The sequence below is a fragment of the Lissotriton vulgaris genome, chromosome 6, assembly GCF_964263255.1.
Source record: "Lissotriton vulgaris chromosome 6, aLisVul1.2, whole genome shotgun sequence".
In the NCBI taxonomy this organism is placed as follows: domain Eukaryota; kingdom Metazoa; phylum Chordata; class Amphibia; order Caudata; family Salamandridae; genus Lissotriton; species Lissotriton vulgaris.
In genome coordinates this window covers 1,257,832,164-1,257,849,126 of record NC_141694.1, presented here as the reverse complement: position 1 = coordinate 1,257,849,126, position 16,963 = coordinate 1,257,832,164, and the positions used below count along the sequence as shown (strand labels likewise).

At 42.3% G+C, this 16,963-nt stretch overlaps 1 protein-coding gene across 1 annotated transcript in view; it reads right to left on the bottom strand.

Moving 5' to 3' along the window:
* Positions 1-16,963, bottom strand: part of LOC147708723 (uncharacterized) — a 227,154-nt gene that overhangs the window by 191,424 nt on the left and 18,767 nt on the right. The window contains exons 6-8 of the mRNA XM_086925769.1: positions 12,402-12,477; positions 10,397-10,449; positions 3,053-3,124 (exon numbers count right to left, since the gene is read on the bottom strand). Coding sequence (XP_086781895.1) covers positions 3,053-3,124; positions 10,397-10,449; positions 12,402-12,477 — 201 coding nt within the window. The remainder of the gene's footprint in view (positions 1-3,052; positions 3,125-10,396; positions 10,450-12,401; positions 12,478-16,963) is intronic.

Genomic DNA, 16,963 nt, shown 5'->3' with positions numbered 1-16,963 from the left:
AAATCACCGCTGCTAACACCACTGCTGACACGACTGACGGTGTGATGGCGCTTTATTAAAATAGCTGAATTCAAGGAGAAGAGGTCCGCGCCTGTTTGAGTACACGCCGATAGCGGCCAGGATTGCTCGGATATATTTATATATATATATATAGTGAGAGAGAGAGAGAGATTTCACTTGATAGTGTTGGACTCAGATGCGCTCTGTTTTCTGAGATCTGCTGCTCATCTTCAGTTAATAATTTTTCTTTTGAATTCTGTGTGAATTCTTGAGGCAGGGTCGCCGATAATGCTTTGCATATTGTATAATATTCCTTAGGAGTTTCTTCCTAAAACGATGTGTCCCAGATTTCCACTGTAGGATAATACATCCTTGCGCTGGTTGCCCACAGACTCTAGTGAGATGCCTGTGCTACCACAAGATCTTGCCACCCATTTTTATCACCACCGCCCGGCCTTCCTACATCACTCCTCCCACCCTCCTTCACACCCAGGGCTTTAAGTGGGCTGGGTCCTGCTAGTGCTCAGCACTGACAGTTCTTAAAAGCAAGTGCCAAGACAGGTCCCTATCGGGCTCTCCATTTTTACCCTCAGGGTGGAAGATAAAATAACTTAACTCTGCAATATTACTAGCCATCACTGCTTTTGATGTAACTTCAAGGAAACTAAGTTTTCAGTTGTATACAGCACAAACGTGGAGCACTTTACATGAGTACCAGTTACATTACACAAGGACATATTCCTTTGTTGAATCAGAGGATATTGCGCCAACGTCAGGCTCGAACCCACTTTCTCAGCTATAAAGTCAGCAGCTCTAGACTTACGCCGCAACCTCACCCACAAGATCAGTAGCATTTTAAATATTATATACAACAAAGTCATAGTTGTTGGTGATTTATCTTATGCAATTTACAACCATTGACAATGTCGATAGTCCTGGCTTGTTGTAGGTGTAATGCTACTTGTTGTGTTATATATCTGGATGAATGGACAGAAGCAGCAAAATACCAGTGGGGCAGCACACTATGCTGAGCACAGATTTTTAGCTTAAGTGTTTTAAGCCACGCCCTTAATTACGGCAATCACGCCCCTATAAGAGACCCCCCAGCTTTTTCGTCCCACTTGAAGCCCTGTTCACACCTATTCTATCCTTTTCTTTCCTTCCCTCCTGTTCCCCTTAATAATCCTCCCATATACCTCCTAACCACATTTTACCTTAGTTTTGGGGCAAAGATACAGTTCTTTCTCCTCCACAATTGCTAATACTTTACTTATATATGCTCAATCAGAATTTTTCATTTTTAAACACTTTGGGGCTTTTGCAATAAATACTTATATTTCGTTTGTGCTGCTCTGTCAACCTCAGGTCTTTGCTGTGTTCCATGCTCTCTGAATTTGACTACTCTGTGTTTTTTAACTTAATTTAGCAGCTTAATTCAATTGAGGGAAACTAAATGCTTATCTGCATATATATTTATCGGTTTTGGATTATTACTACCATGAGCCGTGTTCCATAAAGCAGCCCCTTGGTGCAACGGGCTTGCGCATACGCTTTGTGCACCCCCAGGGCAATTTGGTATTTCATAGGGGCGGCAGATGCTTGTTCGGTTCCTTCCATAATACCGATAGTGCCTGCGTACATGTAGCGGCAGTGCTATCTCTAGAGGGCGATCCCTCATGTGTATTGGGGTGTGGACCCCATGCAAATGAGGGAATCTCTTTATCTTTGCACCGATGCCGCATTATATACACAGACACAAAGGAAAAGAAGCTGTCAGGAGGCACACTGAAAGTGCGCCACAAAACAGTGGCGCACTCTCCTATGGGCCCCTCCTTGTCAACCCCTTGCAAGTGGGTGCAGTCCCTCACGGCACCCGCCTTCAAGGGGCTCTCTACAAAGGGATATATAATCCCTCTTAAACGTGCAGGTGGTTTGCCACCTGCAAGTGAAACAGGGAGCAACGTTTAAACAGCTACTCTGTATTTCACTTGAATGTGCTGCCCCCACTGCACCACAAGTTCACCGCTGTCCCTTCATAAAAGGGCACACTTTTCCTGTTTGTGCGCGGCACACCTACTGAAAGGAAAAGAGCTCCCTCTCTGTAATAGGGTCATCGGAGGGATATTATATCTATGGCACTATGCTTCATTATCTTTTAAACTGTTGATTCATATGCAATTGTATTGTTTTCAAAAAGAACATCTTTAACAGTGCTTCAAATGGAGGTGGTATTATTAGAGATCACAAGTTAATTACAACCCAGGCACATTAGGGTGCACTAGAACGTTTTGCTTGATCTTTCTCTAAATAGACAGCCATTTTGACATTGTAGATAAGGTATCCTTTCACAAGTACATGCACTGTCTCTATCAAGAGAACTGTACGCGTCAATCACAGGCCAAAAGAGAGAACTTTCAATTAATGCTCTGTGACCAAACTAGATCTGAGAAATCCTCTTGAGTGCTCAGGAGCCTGGTTTTCCAAATATACATTCTGTAGATTTATGGTACAAATATCCTCTCTTGATGGTAAAATGGAACTCAGAGTCACCATCACCAATAGTTGCTGTTTGATTAATCTGTTCTATTCTACATCCATTTCGGTGAAGATGTGAGGAATAAGGCGCGGTAGATGAGAGAGGATTTGGAGAGGGATAACTGTACCTTACGTCCAGAAATGACGGGAAAAAACAGGAAAAGGTAGTAGTTGGCTAACAAGGAGCAGTGGGAGGCATGGCCTAAGTATGAAGCACGCCTATATGGTTAGGAAGGATCAATGTGACATCTGCAGGGAATGTGCTAGTAGATAGGAGGATGATCTGGGAAAAATAATGTTTTTTAAATTTGAATTTGATTTGATAATAAAAAGGCATTGAAGCCATGTTGAGGATGCATGCAAATGATAACTTTGGAAACTAGGCTCTTTTGTTATGAAGCTTGACCCAAGGACTAAGGATGACATTGAGCTTATAGTGGGTCTACTAGCAGAGGACAATAGTGTCGGTTTGTTAATTACTCGCATCCCCCATTCACTCACACCCCCTTCCACTTACCCTTTCAGGTTGGCCACCATAAGGTACAAGACATCTATTTTGGATTGTATCCTGTGCAGATCCCAGCGGCTTCTGTGAGGATACCAAAAGAGGGCATCAGTCAATCATTCAACACTGGAGGATCCAATCGAGGGACCACCATATACCACACTCCCTTCCGCAAGACAGAAAATGTATCTCCTATAATTGTTCTAGAGTCCCATGGATACTCTACCTGAGAAGTAAGTTCATCAGAGACTATGGATATTCATCATAGTCATTAGGAATGATACATTTAATAGCAATGTTTATTTTTCCAGCCCATTTGAATATAGTTTTGTTAAGGAAGCTAAACGAACAATGATATAGCCATTAGGTTTGGCTTGCATTTTGAATCCTGAATAAAATATTTTTTAAAGGCCTGCTTTGATATACAATGGATTTATGTGATAAAGAATTCAATGTATCATGAGTTCAGTGGGGGCTGCTTCGCCAAGGCGGAGGAGCTCCACCCCACTGCTTTTAAAAGCAGTGTGACTAAAGGAAAAATAAAATGATAGTAACTGAATGTTATTATCATTTTATTTGTTACAGCTGCTCTGCGAGCGGGTGGTCGGGCCTGCTCTGCTGTAAGAGCATGGCACGGGATGAGTGGTGGGCACACTGAAGGGTGCATGATACTTTGGCTGGCATTCTGGGGCTGGTCCAAACAGTCATGCGCACTTTCCATGTTTTCCGTCCACGCTGCATTACAGCCTGGATGAAGAATATTCCCAGGCCACTAGTCCATGTCTGAGTGCCGAACCACGGCAATCAGACCAATCCCAACTCTGCATTGCAGTATTATGATGGTCAGGGGAGCCTAGGTGCTTACCAATCACAATGCTGCAATGCTGCATTGTGATTGGTCAGGGAAGCCTGGGTGTGCTTCCTGGTCCCTGTTGCAACAGACAGATACGGAGCAGAGACGTGGGATGCAGCGATAAGGTTACTGGTTTATATTTACATTTTTTTACATTCCCCTTCCTTCTCCCCCCGATCCATGCCGGCTGCCAGTGCACGATATAGTGCATGTTTGAGATGTAAAACACTCAACACTGCATAGGAAGCAGAAAAATACACTAAACAACTATACTCTGAGGTGTAAGAGAAGTACTCTATTGGGTGAAGCCAACATCTACCCTATGTATATTTTGAAGAATTGGTAATAATAGGTACTACAAACAGCTGCAGTTTCAACCCTTCCCTAATAAAAATAGCTTGCTCCAAGCAACCAATTTAAAGTGCTGAAAGCAAATCAAGGGAGATAAACATGTCAGAGTCAATCAGATTTTACAGGGGTTTTTGGGCCGGGGGCTGGCAGAGCCCGCTGGGCTGGTTGGGCTCCATTGGGCTGGCGTTGAGCTTGTTGGGCTTGGGACTGGGCTAGTTTTGGGCTTGGCAGCCAGAGCCCAATGGGCTGGTTGGGCTCCATTGGGCTTGCTTTCGGCTTGTTGGGCTTGGGTTGGGCTAGTTTTGCACTTGAGGGTTTTATAACCGGTCATCTTGTGTCACAAGCCACCGTTTTGGTGTTTGTGACACAACAGCCGGTCAGGGAGGACACTGGACAGTTTAGCTTTGTCCCGCCCTCCCTCCCTAGAGAACGAACTTCCGGCTGTTTTTTGCAGGGTTTGTTGTTGGATAGCTTATTACTTTTTCAGCTAAGTAGTTTTCTTGGGAGCAGGTGCATCGGGGGGGGGATTTTGTATTGGTGTTGTTGCTGGAACAAGTGCTGGATTTGTGCGCTATGTTTCTTTGGGGCATTTTTCGTAGGTCAGTTGTGGTATAATGATGTATAGTTACAGTTATGAAAGAACATAAGAAGTTTACCTAGTTAGGTAGTTGTAGAAGGGGTCAGGAAATTGCAAGTTGTGTTTATAATTGTTGCAGGGGGAAAATGTTTAGGGGAGGGGGTGGGGGTAAAGTAGGAAGACAATATTTAGTGAGGTTTTGTTTTGTACGGCACAGGTCAAGGGAACTTGTATGTATGGTGCACCTGTTTCCAATAAAGCAGCCTTTTTCACACCAACAAGCTAGTCTGTGGTCTGTGCTGCCCCCCTTTTTGGCCCAAACAGCATTATTGGAGACAGTGGCGCATGAGAGAAGTATAATGGCTACATCACATAGGCAATATATGACCCCATGAAGCATCCAGCAGTCATACCTATCACCACCCTGGGCCACGTAGAACTTGTGATTTTAAGCCCCCTAAGTTGTAAGCTCCCATGAGTGTATGTCTCCTAAATTTCAATCCAATGTAATTTTATGTTACGTTTTGTTATATACTTTACTAAGCAAATAGGCACTACACAAATATGTTACCATTTTAAATACCATGCCATGTTTTTACAGGGTTGTCATGTAACAGAATCCTGCATGTTGGAAATCAAAGGAAATTCAACACTGTAGAACAACCAAGTCTTAAGTTGTTGCAGAAACCTTTGATGAGAGAAAGTTGTTCTAGAAATCTTTTCTAAGTGATTTGAGACGGAATCATAAAGCAGGGACACCCAACATTGCCTCTTGAATGCAGAAAAGGAGGCGGAACCAAGGCTGAAAAATCATATAGTCAGGCAGCATTTCCCTTGAGAAACTGTGGGGACAACCCACACACAGCTTTAGTTTTATGAACAACAAATACAAGTTTAACAAACATTGGCAAAGCCAAGAGGTCTGAGCACCATTTTCAGTTATAACCAGACCTATTGAGTTAGACTGGTGGCCTTTCACCTGTACACTGACATAAAGAAAATGGGAATGAAATGCATGTACTGTTATATAGTTCAAACATAGTTAACAACTTTGAAAAGTTGTATTGAGAGCACAGTAGTTTTAGGATTTGTCTCATCTTAAAAATACATCAAGATTCCCTGAGTTTATTTATCAAGACCATAGTTTTTGCCTGAGCTCTTATCAAGCAAGAGCTTACTCTACTCTGCAGTAGAGATAGAACTCTGCAACTACTAGATTTCCCACAGTATTCCAGAGAGCTGTGTGCTGAAAAGTCACGCAAGTAACGATCAGAAGTACATGAATACCCTCAGGATATTTTTGTGCGTCACAACAAAGGTTTTTATGAGACCATAATGATTATTTTTGTCAATTATAAACTGTAGCTGCACACTAAAATGGCTAAATACCACAAACTTGATTGGTGATAACTCAGTGTACTAGAATAATTGTGCCAATATACGACATTGTTCCACAGAAATAATGCACATCTAAACACAATGCCAGGAGAAATATTTTATCAAGAATGCTGTGCCAGGAGAGATGAGTGACACCAGGGACACAGAATACCAAAGAGGGATTTCCTGCATGTTGCATGGGAATGTAAACCTATTTTTCAGTAAGACACTTAGGAGCATATGTACAAGCCCTATAGCCACCAGAGCGTCACTTTTGTGGACGCTACAGTGGCCTAACTCCATTTTCATATTTATAAGGTGGCGCTGAGCCACTCAACATGGCTTAATGACATCCTGTAAATATGCCCCTTTCCGCCACAGTGATCTGCTGGCAAACAATTCAAAGAGAACAAGAGACTCAGGGCATAATTACAACAGAATGGAGAAGCATGGCATTAAGCAAATATTGCTAAAGCCACGCTTCTTCATTCTGAAAACACGGGGATGCGCCGTATTCACAAGAATGCGGTGCACCCCTGCGTATTCCTTAGTGCTGGTGCTGAGTGCAGCTGCCTAGCGCCAATGCACGCACCCTTGTACCATAGTGCATAATAAATGTTAATGATTGTTATGTGCAGGAAGGGAGGCCTTCCTGCAGATAAACACTCATTCATGGGGTTTTGAAACTTCTATGTATGCTGCTTAATGCAGCACACATAGAAGTTGCAAAAAGTCTTTTTTTTCAATGATTGTTTATGTGCAGGAAGGCACACCTTCCTGCACATACACAATCAATTGCATTTTGCTGTTTCTATGTGTGCTGCACAAGGCAGCACATATGGAAACAGCAAAGACGAGGAGAAATAAAGCTTTTCTCCACATTGCGCAAGGGTAAGACCAGGTTTTCCCTGGTCTTAATTCTGGCGCTGCCTCTTATTAATATGAAAAACAACATTCCCAGGCAATATGGGACAAAAGCAATGTGAAGAAAAAGTTCAAGAAAAAATTATTAAAAAAATCATACATTTTAATTATTTCAGCAAATGATGTTGACATTTAAAAACAGCAGTCGATGATTTTCATTAATACATTTAAAATTCATTGCAAAATCAACAATTTGGTACAAATAACGATGGTTTCTTCGACACGCGTTTCGACACTGGAGGCGTCTGCTTATATGCATTTTGCACTGTGTACAATGTATATCAATAACTCAGCATGTCTCACAGCATCATTTATAGTTGGCAGTGAGCAAAGGTTACACCTTTCAGTTTCTGAGCTGTGCTGTCTGAAAAGTATATGAAGACTTGGAAGAATACATAGCCGCCTGGCCTGATGAACGAGGATCACCGCCTAACGTATTAAAGGAAGTAAGAAACCTAGGAATTACCAAGCACTCAATGCTATCGATGAATGCCCAAGTGGATAAACTAGCAAGATCAAGCTGCGACAAAGTTACCCTCATTTGGGATTTCCACACAAAATCCAAGCTACTCTCTCCCTTTTTCTGTCGAAACTCGACTAAGCCAATAGCTTCTACCACGGATCACCTTTAACGACCATGAAAAGACTACAACGAATTCAGAACTCGGCTGCCAGGCTACTCTTGCTTATCAAATTGCGAGACCACATCTCACCTGCCTTGAAAGACCTGCATTGGTTACCGGTTGCGCGAAGATCCACGTTCAAGCTACTTAGTATCACCCACAAAGCAATATATGGAATGGAACCGTTTTTCATCAGGAATATAATCACCAAACACTTACAACAAAGGAACCTCCTCTCTAAAGAGGCATCTCGCCTCAAAATCCCAAGATACAAGAAAAGAAAACATGGGTGGCACATCCTTCTTTGTTTAAGCAGCAAAGCTATGGAACTCATTACCCCCCAACATAAGATCCACCCACAACCATCTTATCTTCAGAAAAGTACTCAAGAATTGAGTCTTACCCACAAAAGCACCATAAGCAAACAGAAATTTACAGTATATCCCTCTGTATATAAGCATTTATGTTCACTGTAGTTATGTACCTATCTTTGTGTATTGCTTTGTATAAACATGTAGAATAATTATGTTGTTAGAAAAATAAATGCACTACCCTATTTCTCAGCCTACACTTCTCTCAATATATCTTCTAGGCCAACTTTCTGACTCATCTCAAACTTTCTACTACTCTTTCCAATGCACTACCTTATCTCTCACCCTATAAATCTATCAATATATCCTCTACATCCACTCTCCCATTTATCCCAAACCCCATATCACTACAATGATCCCCAAAATAAACCTTTCTAGACTCTCTCCTACTCTACCCCTCCTTGCATAATCTGACACCTCTTTTACTATACCGATCCCCCAAAACAAACCTTTCTAAACTCTTCCCTCTGACTCTTCCCCTCCAAAAGCCCTTTTTACTCATCCAAAAGCCTCCTCCTACTGCTATGACCAAAAACAAAAGAAGAAGAAAAAAGTCCTTCACTCTTCTATCCCTCCAATCCTTTTCAATCAAAATAACAGACTAACATGTTCACTGCTCAAATTTCATATCCACTATACTAATTCACCACTAATCCTTTATGGGTTCTAGAATAGTGTGCTACTCGGCAATAAAGCGTATCAACACCCCATCAGGGTTACAAGTGCTATAAAAATGCAAACCTGTTCCCCTTTTTAACCCCTCCCCAACCCTTCCCAATCCAAATAACTGACTAACATATCTACCACTCAAATAAATTTCCTGTTTCACCATACTAACTTTCAACACTAATCCTTATGGGTTCCAGAGTAGCATGCCACTTGCCAAAAAGGTGCTTAAAAACTGCATCAGGGGTAACAGGTGCTATATGAATGCAAACCTTTCTTCCCCTTCTATCCCTCGGCTATCCTTCACACAGCAAATAACTGAGTAATATCCACCACTCAAATTACTCTTATATTTCACCATACTAATTCACCACTAATCCTTTATGGGTTTCAGGAGTAGCATGCGCTATATAAATATAAACCCCTTTTTCCTCTTCTATCCTTCTGCTATTCTTCCGAAAACAAATAACTGCTTAACCTATCCACCACTTAAAATTTACTTGCATGTTTCACAATACTAATTCAACACTAATCCTCTATGGTTCCCGGAGTAGCGTGCTACTCGTCGAAAAAGCACTTTGACGCCTCATCAGGGTAGTAAGCGCTATACAAATGCAATTACAATACAATGCAATAGGCACACGGCCAAGTTGAAACGTTGGCAATGCATTAAAAAGACGCTTGGTTTTGCACTGAAACATCACAGTCATGTATGAAAGGGCCTTAGGTTCCCTCAGGCAGCTCCTCCTGGAAAGAGGGCTCTCAAAAGTCATATAATAAAGTCAGAATAGAAAAGCCAAACTCTGAACACTGCAAGTGTTTGCAGTTTAATAACCCCTTCCACGCTGATGACGACCTCCAGCCGTCATGCATCACGGTGCTCGTGTGCTGATGACGGCTGGGAGCAGTCATGAACCCGCCAACTCTTAAAAACGGCCGCACAGGTGCAGAATCGCGGCCGCACCCAAGGGGTTAAAAAACTTACTGAGCAAAGCAATTGACACTTTACCCCTCAATCAACCACTCTCAAGATCTAGCGCAGCTTTATGCACTCCATAATGATGGCAGCATTAAAAGAGCAAAACAAAAGATTTTTTTATTTAAACACTCTCCAAAACAATTTCGAACAGCAGGAAATATACACAACCACAAAATGCATTGGACTGATACCAAAACATGACAAACATTTCATCAGGCCAATACCTAAAGGAAGCTCTCCCACACAGGCAAAGGGCTGTCCCAGAATCCCTCTTTAGTTGCCACATGGTGTGTTGACATTGTTACTCCTTTCTGCTTTCATCCATGTATCAGTTGGTATCCCAAACACAAAGAAACCTGCCTTGTAATACCTGCATGGTCAAGAGAGTACTCATGAAAGCATTTCACACTCACGCTCTAGAGCTTTTTCCATAACATTAATACACCATAGAAACTCTAACAAACTATTCAGTTTGTCTCTCTACATAACCCTTGTGCTAACCGGGAAATTAGCACTCTAAATGAAACAAATTAGGCATCTTAGATCCTGATAAGCATGTTGTAAACTGCTGCGCCTTCCCCTAAATGTTAACCTGTGGCACAGGCTCTCTGGAGACACAGCCTTATACTGCTTACCTCAATACCAGACGCTTGGGCTCCGGCATCCAGTAGTTTATTTTGAGTTGTCTCTAGAGAGAGGCAAAAGATATTTAAAATTAGCAATTACTTTTCTAACCAGATGATAGGCCCTTGATCTATCAGACTGTTTTATTGAATTATTGTCTTTGGTTTCAGATTATCACCAATTATAGGGTTTAATGTAAAACAAGCTGTGAACAATAAATGGAAATGTTTCTCACCTGTTCACAATAACTCTAATATTCATACTATATAAATGTCTTCTGTGTTTACTATAAAACACAATAGCTCGTGAGACCTGGAATAGCAGTGCAACAAGATGAGTGTCATAAAGATGCGGCATGCATCCAGAGAAGTGTCTTCTCCCTATTGCACCCTAGTCTTTTTAAGGAGATCACGGCCCAATTCACAGTCGGAATATTATAAAGAGCATATTTGCTGGCCAAACAAACCTAGAGGCAGAGATCAGTAGCATGATAAGAAACCCTCAAAAAGAAAAGAGGAGGGCAGAATGCTCACCAACAGGAGTTGGAAACACAAGGGCAGCGAGTGCTGATCACGCCAAGAGGCTGAATCAGAAATCAGTTTGTAAACCAGAAGCCATAATTTCAGGAACATCATACCAGCAAGGGCATATCCATACATAGCAAGATTTCTTTCAGTTCTCAAAGTCGAGAACCTAAGGTACATTCAAGAGACAACCTCTCGCTAGGACAAGTGGACCTAGACCTACAGAAATGTTTTAGCAACTGTTTGAACTGAAAAACATCCTGTTAGTCAGTTTTCTGGTATTCAAATCTAGATCATTTCCTGCCTGGTAGTCTATGCCTATTCTATGGTTCCAAAAGTTTAAAAAACATTGGACACTCAATCTGGAAAAAATAATTGAATGATGATGAAGCCCTGGGATGACTTGTGCGCGATATTAAATCATATTAACATAACATAGCCTAAGCCTATTGCTTGATGTTCACAAATATATTGCCAAGATGCAAAACATGAGTATTGAGGCCTGCAACCAGGATGCTCGTTGACAGGGTAAAATCTAGGTTTAAACTGAGGTGCATGTAAATAGGAATCCAAAGACTGGATCGACGAGGCTAGAGGTAGAGAATAAAGATTCTAAATTTAGGCTTCCCAGATCTATACCAGACTGCCAACAAAGATCAGATTTTGGTCTCTAAATTCAGGCTGATAACCAATAGCAGTCCAAAGCCCTCCCTTGTCATAAGTGTTTGAGAATATGTTCACCATCATCACATTTGACAAAGTACTACAAATAAAGATTTACTTGTTGTATTGCACTGAATTTTGGCAACCACTTTCCTGTTTAGCCTCAAAATCTAGTTGTGATGGAAATCATACTTGTTAAAAAATACAACTGAACAGATATAGTAAAGAGTAAGGCAGTGAAGGCAATAACAGAGAATGTATGGGCACATGCATGAGGAGAGAAGACATGACCAAAGGAGGCGTCTATAAACAGCCATTGTTGGAGGTATTGTGTAGGAACAAGGGCAGTTTGCAGGCAAGAGGAAAGAAGGGATGAGAAAATAGGAAGATGTATGGCCACAGGGTGTGAGGAGGGGATTAATGTTTACTGATGAGGCGTGGCAGAGGAAGCAGAGAGAAAGGAACTAAAGCAGCGTGAGTAGAAGATGCATCGACAGAGAAAGCATTTGCAAGGTTCTGAGGAAAGTTATGAGTAACAGAATGAGCTTGGAGACAAGAGCGAAGGTTATGTTCAGAGGATCCATGGACAGTGGAGATGCACTCATGTGATTTATCAGCAAGCATTGGATAGAAACTGGCAATAGCAGTGGTAAGGGCATGGGTGGAACTAGAAATGCACAAGCATTGGCAAAGGAGGCAATATAGAGATATGTGGGGAGGGCACAGCCAGAAGCAAAAGTGAATAGTACAAGTTCACTCTTTCAATTACAATTACATTTTTAGACTAAAAAATAAATGGGGTTTGAGGATTTACCAATCCTGTACTCACCAAGCAGAAGGAGGAGCTCATTTGCTGTCTGTTTAGCTGCTCGCCCTTTGTGAGACAGAGGTTCCTGGGCAGAGATCTGCCAAAGAAAGGAAGACAATATTTAGTGAGGGGGCGATTATCATTTATGGTCCCACATACCGTATTTTCCGGCGTAAAAGACGACCCGGCGTATAAGACGACCCCCTACTTTTCTTGATAAAATGTAGGTTTAGTGCTGTACTCGCCGTATAAGACTACCCCCACTTCCAACGCAGTCCTGCATAGCCATTTGGAGAATTGTGCATAAGATTTGCACCCAAAGCATTCTTTCTGATATTTGGTTTACGGTACTTGATATCCTTTCTTTGGCATTTCATCCAAAATCAATTCAAAATGTAATGTGAATTCTGTCATATTGGATCATAGAATGTCCTCACCAGATGTGCCCCCCACTTCCCTGTGTTGTACATTGCCATTATCCACATTAGTATTGTTAGATTACCGGTACCGGTACCGTAACTGTAATTTATTTCCCTCTTTCAGATCCGCTTTCAGTGGGTTTGCTTTTGATACTTCCACAGTGCCCCCATCGCCTACGTAACGTTAGTTCTTGTGTTTGAGTGCCCTCCATTTATTGCAGTATTATACCGTACCTCTACTTGCACACATGTCACTTTTTCCTCCTGTAATGCACCATTTCCTATTGAGAAGCGGTCTGACACCTTCGGGTGAAGTCCGCGCTATGTAAAAACGCATGAAAACATACTCTCAAATTTCACACCCGGCGTATAAGACGACCCCCGACTTTCCAGAACATTTTAAGGGGTTAAACTGTAATGTGCAGAACAAGAGGATCTCTGATACTGTGGATAACAGAGCTGTGTGTACTTAAGACCTTCCTCACAATCCCAGCTCTCTTTTAGGAGCCGAAATGCATATTTATTATCCCAAATATTTTGGTAACTTTGGGTCCAAGTTGTTATTCTCATTCTAGTGAAAACTCAGGATAGCCAGCATTTGAAGCGGGATAACAGTCAAGAATTATAGATTCCGGGAACCAGTATCCTCAAACCAATTTGCAGCCAGCTCATAATGAGGCCACAGTGGAAAATAGAAGGCAGCTTAGGGGCTGAGGCTTAAACAAATAAACAACCCAATCATTACGTTGGGCGATCAAAGGGTTTGAGATGTCAAAAACACTACCCCTGAGCATTTTGGTGAAAATACATCTGTGAGTGTGATGTGTGTGTGCCACTGTTTTTTAAAAGCTGATCTCAGGCAATGGCAGAGTAAATACTTTTAATGTTAAAAATGCTGCTGTGCAATTGCCATTGAATGTGCATATATTATGGAGGCTCCCTCCATCTCAAGAGTCGCACCTCAACAAGGCTGTGTTATTCAGGTGCAGCCGGCACAGGTAACCGTGGTGGGGCGGTGGGGCAGTGGTGTGGAAGCAGGCGGTCGAGAGGGGAAGAGAACAGACAACGGAATAGTGAAAGTAAAATTAATAAATAAATAAATCAATAAAACTGCTTACCTTGCGCTTGCCGCATCACCTCATCGAGGTGGTTTTATTTATTTATTTTATTTTCTCTATCCCGTCATCTGCCCACTTCCCCCCTTACCTGCCCGTCCCACCGCACTTACCTGTGCCGGTCGCACCTGGTGCTAGTACCTTTGTGAATGTAGAGCTGAGGCCAACTGATGAGCTCTCCTGCTCTGCTCTGCTGCAGACCTTCTATTCATGGAAATACCTGACAGCCCAAGGAGTTCAGACAAGCTGTCCCAGAATATGAAAAAAAAGTATTTTTACCTCTTTGCTGAGACTTCCCATGATCAACCTCCTTGTACGGGTGGACTGAGTGCTAACTCTGCCAGGTGTGCACTTACCTTTCTGTGTAAACCCTTGCTTTTTTCACCTCGGTAAGTTACCCTCCATCTGTCATTTCACAGTACACACTATTGTTCATCTGCTTGGCATAGAACACAGGCCAGTCTCTACCGTGAGTGACTTGACCACCATTAGGAGCATTCCTCAGCAACATACATAGGCGTTCCCCCGATAAAGCTAATTTATGCAGAAGTCTAACACCTCTGCTAGCAAAATTGAGTTTTTGCCCTTGTTGGACCTCATGTCAACTTCCTCAGCAAGTAAGACATCTAGGCAGACTATATGACATCATTATCAAGATCTTTCCTTCCTGCACACCAAGCTGTTGACCCAGTCTCATTAGCACATGTGGGGTTGCAACTTCTATCAAAAACCTAACCTTAAACTAGTAGGCAAACCGGTTTTAGGCAAAACCTCTCAATATGAACACTGAAAATTTTAATATTCATGTGTTAATGCCTTTTTTAAGTTCCCCTCTGGTCATCATCTTATAGTGATTGGGATCAGATATTGATTGTGAGCAGTATGGTAATGGCCATACAAATCTGGTAAGTGGATGGGTATTCAGATCCTGGCCATTAGCACAACATTAACCCATCGCTTCTTATGAGAGTGAATCGCAGACTGCGAATTGTGAACAGTGTTTCCAGAGGTATCAGTACTCACGTCCCCTTCTTTATGATAGCATTGGCCTTTTTCCAGTTAGAAAGGAATAGATCTTTATTGAAAGTCAACATTTCATGATTAACATTACAGTGACAGCAATCATTACAAAGACTGAACAGGATATTATGATTATAAATTGGGAACTCAGGGCTAGATGTAGGTAATCTCATTTTACCGATTCCTAAATACAGAATTTTACAGATTCGGTATTTAGGAATTGGTAAATATGATGTAGGTAATGAATCGGTAAAATTTACCGATTTGGTAATATTTCTTATTACCGATTTGGTAATACCGATTAGGTAATGAGAAATACCTTCCCATTCATTCCTATGGAGCAGGAGGCCCATAGGAATGAATGGGAAGCCATTAACTATTACCGATTCGGTATTTACAGAATCGGTAATAGTGGGAGCATATTCAAGGGTAGCAGGGTGTCACACTGACACCCTGTTGTACCCTTGAATCGTGCATGTGTGCACATGTGGCACACATACATGCCCTAGGGGCATGTATGTCTGCCACATGGCACCTTGAAAAAAGCAAATTATTGTTTTTTTAAAGGTATTCGGTATTTACTACCAACTTGTAGTTGATGGTAAATAACGAATCCTAAAGCAAAAATGCACTCACTTGAGCGCTACCTACATAGGTTTTAAGGATTCAGTAATTTACTGATTCCTTAAAATAAGGATTCGGGTCCAGATGTAGGTAATCTCGATTTCACTATTAAACAAAGAGAGAGTAAGGGTATAGTAGATCACTCTTGTACCCCCAAGAGATTACTAGAAAAACAACTAGAGAGTGAAAGAACAAACCAGTGATGAAGCATGTCACCACTAGGTGGTGAGTGAGGGTTCTTACAAAACCTTTTTGGTTCTCCTTCACCTTCTGTCTATCTCTTGCTTTACACCTTAATTTCTTTTTAAGTGTGGTTTGTTCTTTCACTCTCTAGTTGTTTTTGTGGTAATCTCGATTTACCTACTCTTAAATACCGAATCATACCATAAATTGGCACGGTATGCTCAGACTTGAGTCCCTTGCTCACTTTGCCACTGGAGTCAAGCAAGCCGGGCTGAAGACGGCTGAAATGCCAGAAACCGGTCCTCGGTAGCTTGTTTCCGGTCCAGGGAAGGCATGGCTTGGCAGTTCGGGCTGGACTGTTCCCATGAGGCACAGGGTCAGACTGATTTGCACATGGCCATGTCTGATCTGGGGTGGCAGAGTGGGCTAAAGAACGGTGATGGATTAAACCCAGATCAGTTGACTGGGGGTGAGTGCTTGTATTGTCAACGCTCCGTCCATCATTACCTTTGGTTTTCCTTTGTTCGCTATAAGTTGGCAGGGTATGCTCAGACGTGAGTCCCTTGCTCACTTTGCCACTGTATTCAAGCAAGCCGGGCTGAAGACTGCTGAAATGCCAGAAACCGGTCCTCAGTAGCTTGTTTCCGGTCCAGGGAAGGCATGGCTTGGCAGTTCAGGCTGGACTGTTCCCATGAGGCACAGGGTCAGTCTGATTTGCGCATGGCCATGTCTGAACTGGGAAGGCATAGTGGGCTAAAGAACGGTGATGGATTAAACCCAGATCAGTTGACTCGGGGTGAGTGCTTGTATTGTCAACGCTCCGTCCATCATTTCCTTTGTTTTTTCTTTGTTCGCCATAAGTTAGCAGGGTATGCTCAGACGTGAGTCCCTTGCTCACTTTGCCACTGGATTCAAGCAAGCCAGGCTGAAGACGGCTGAAATGCCAGAAACCGGTCCTCGGTAGCTTGTTTCTGGTCCAGGAAAGGCAGGCTTGGCAGTTCGGGCTGGACTGTTCCCATGAGGCACAGGGTCAGACTGATTTGCACATGGCCATGTCTGAACTGGGGTGGCAGAGTGGGCTAAAGAAGGGTGATGGATTAAACCCAGATCCGTTGACTGGGGGTGAGTGCTTGTATTGTCAACGCTCCATCCATCATTTCCTTTGGTTTTTAAAGACAATGGGTGGCATTTTCAGCCTTCTGTGATAAAGATAACAGGGTAC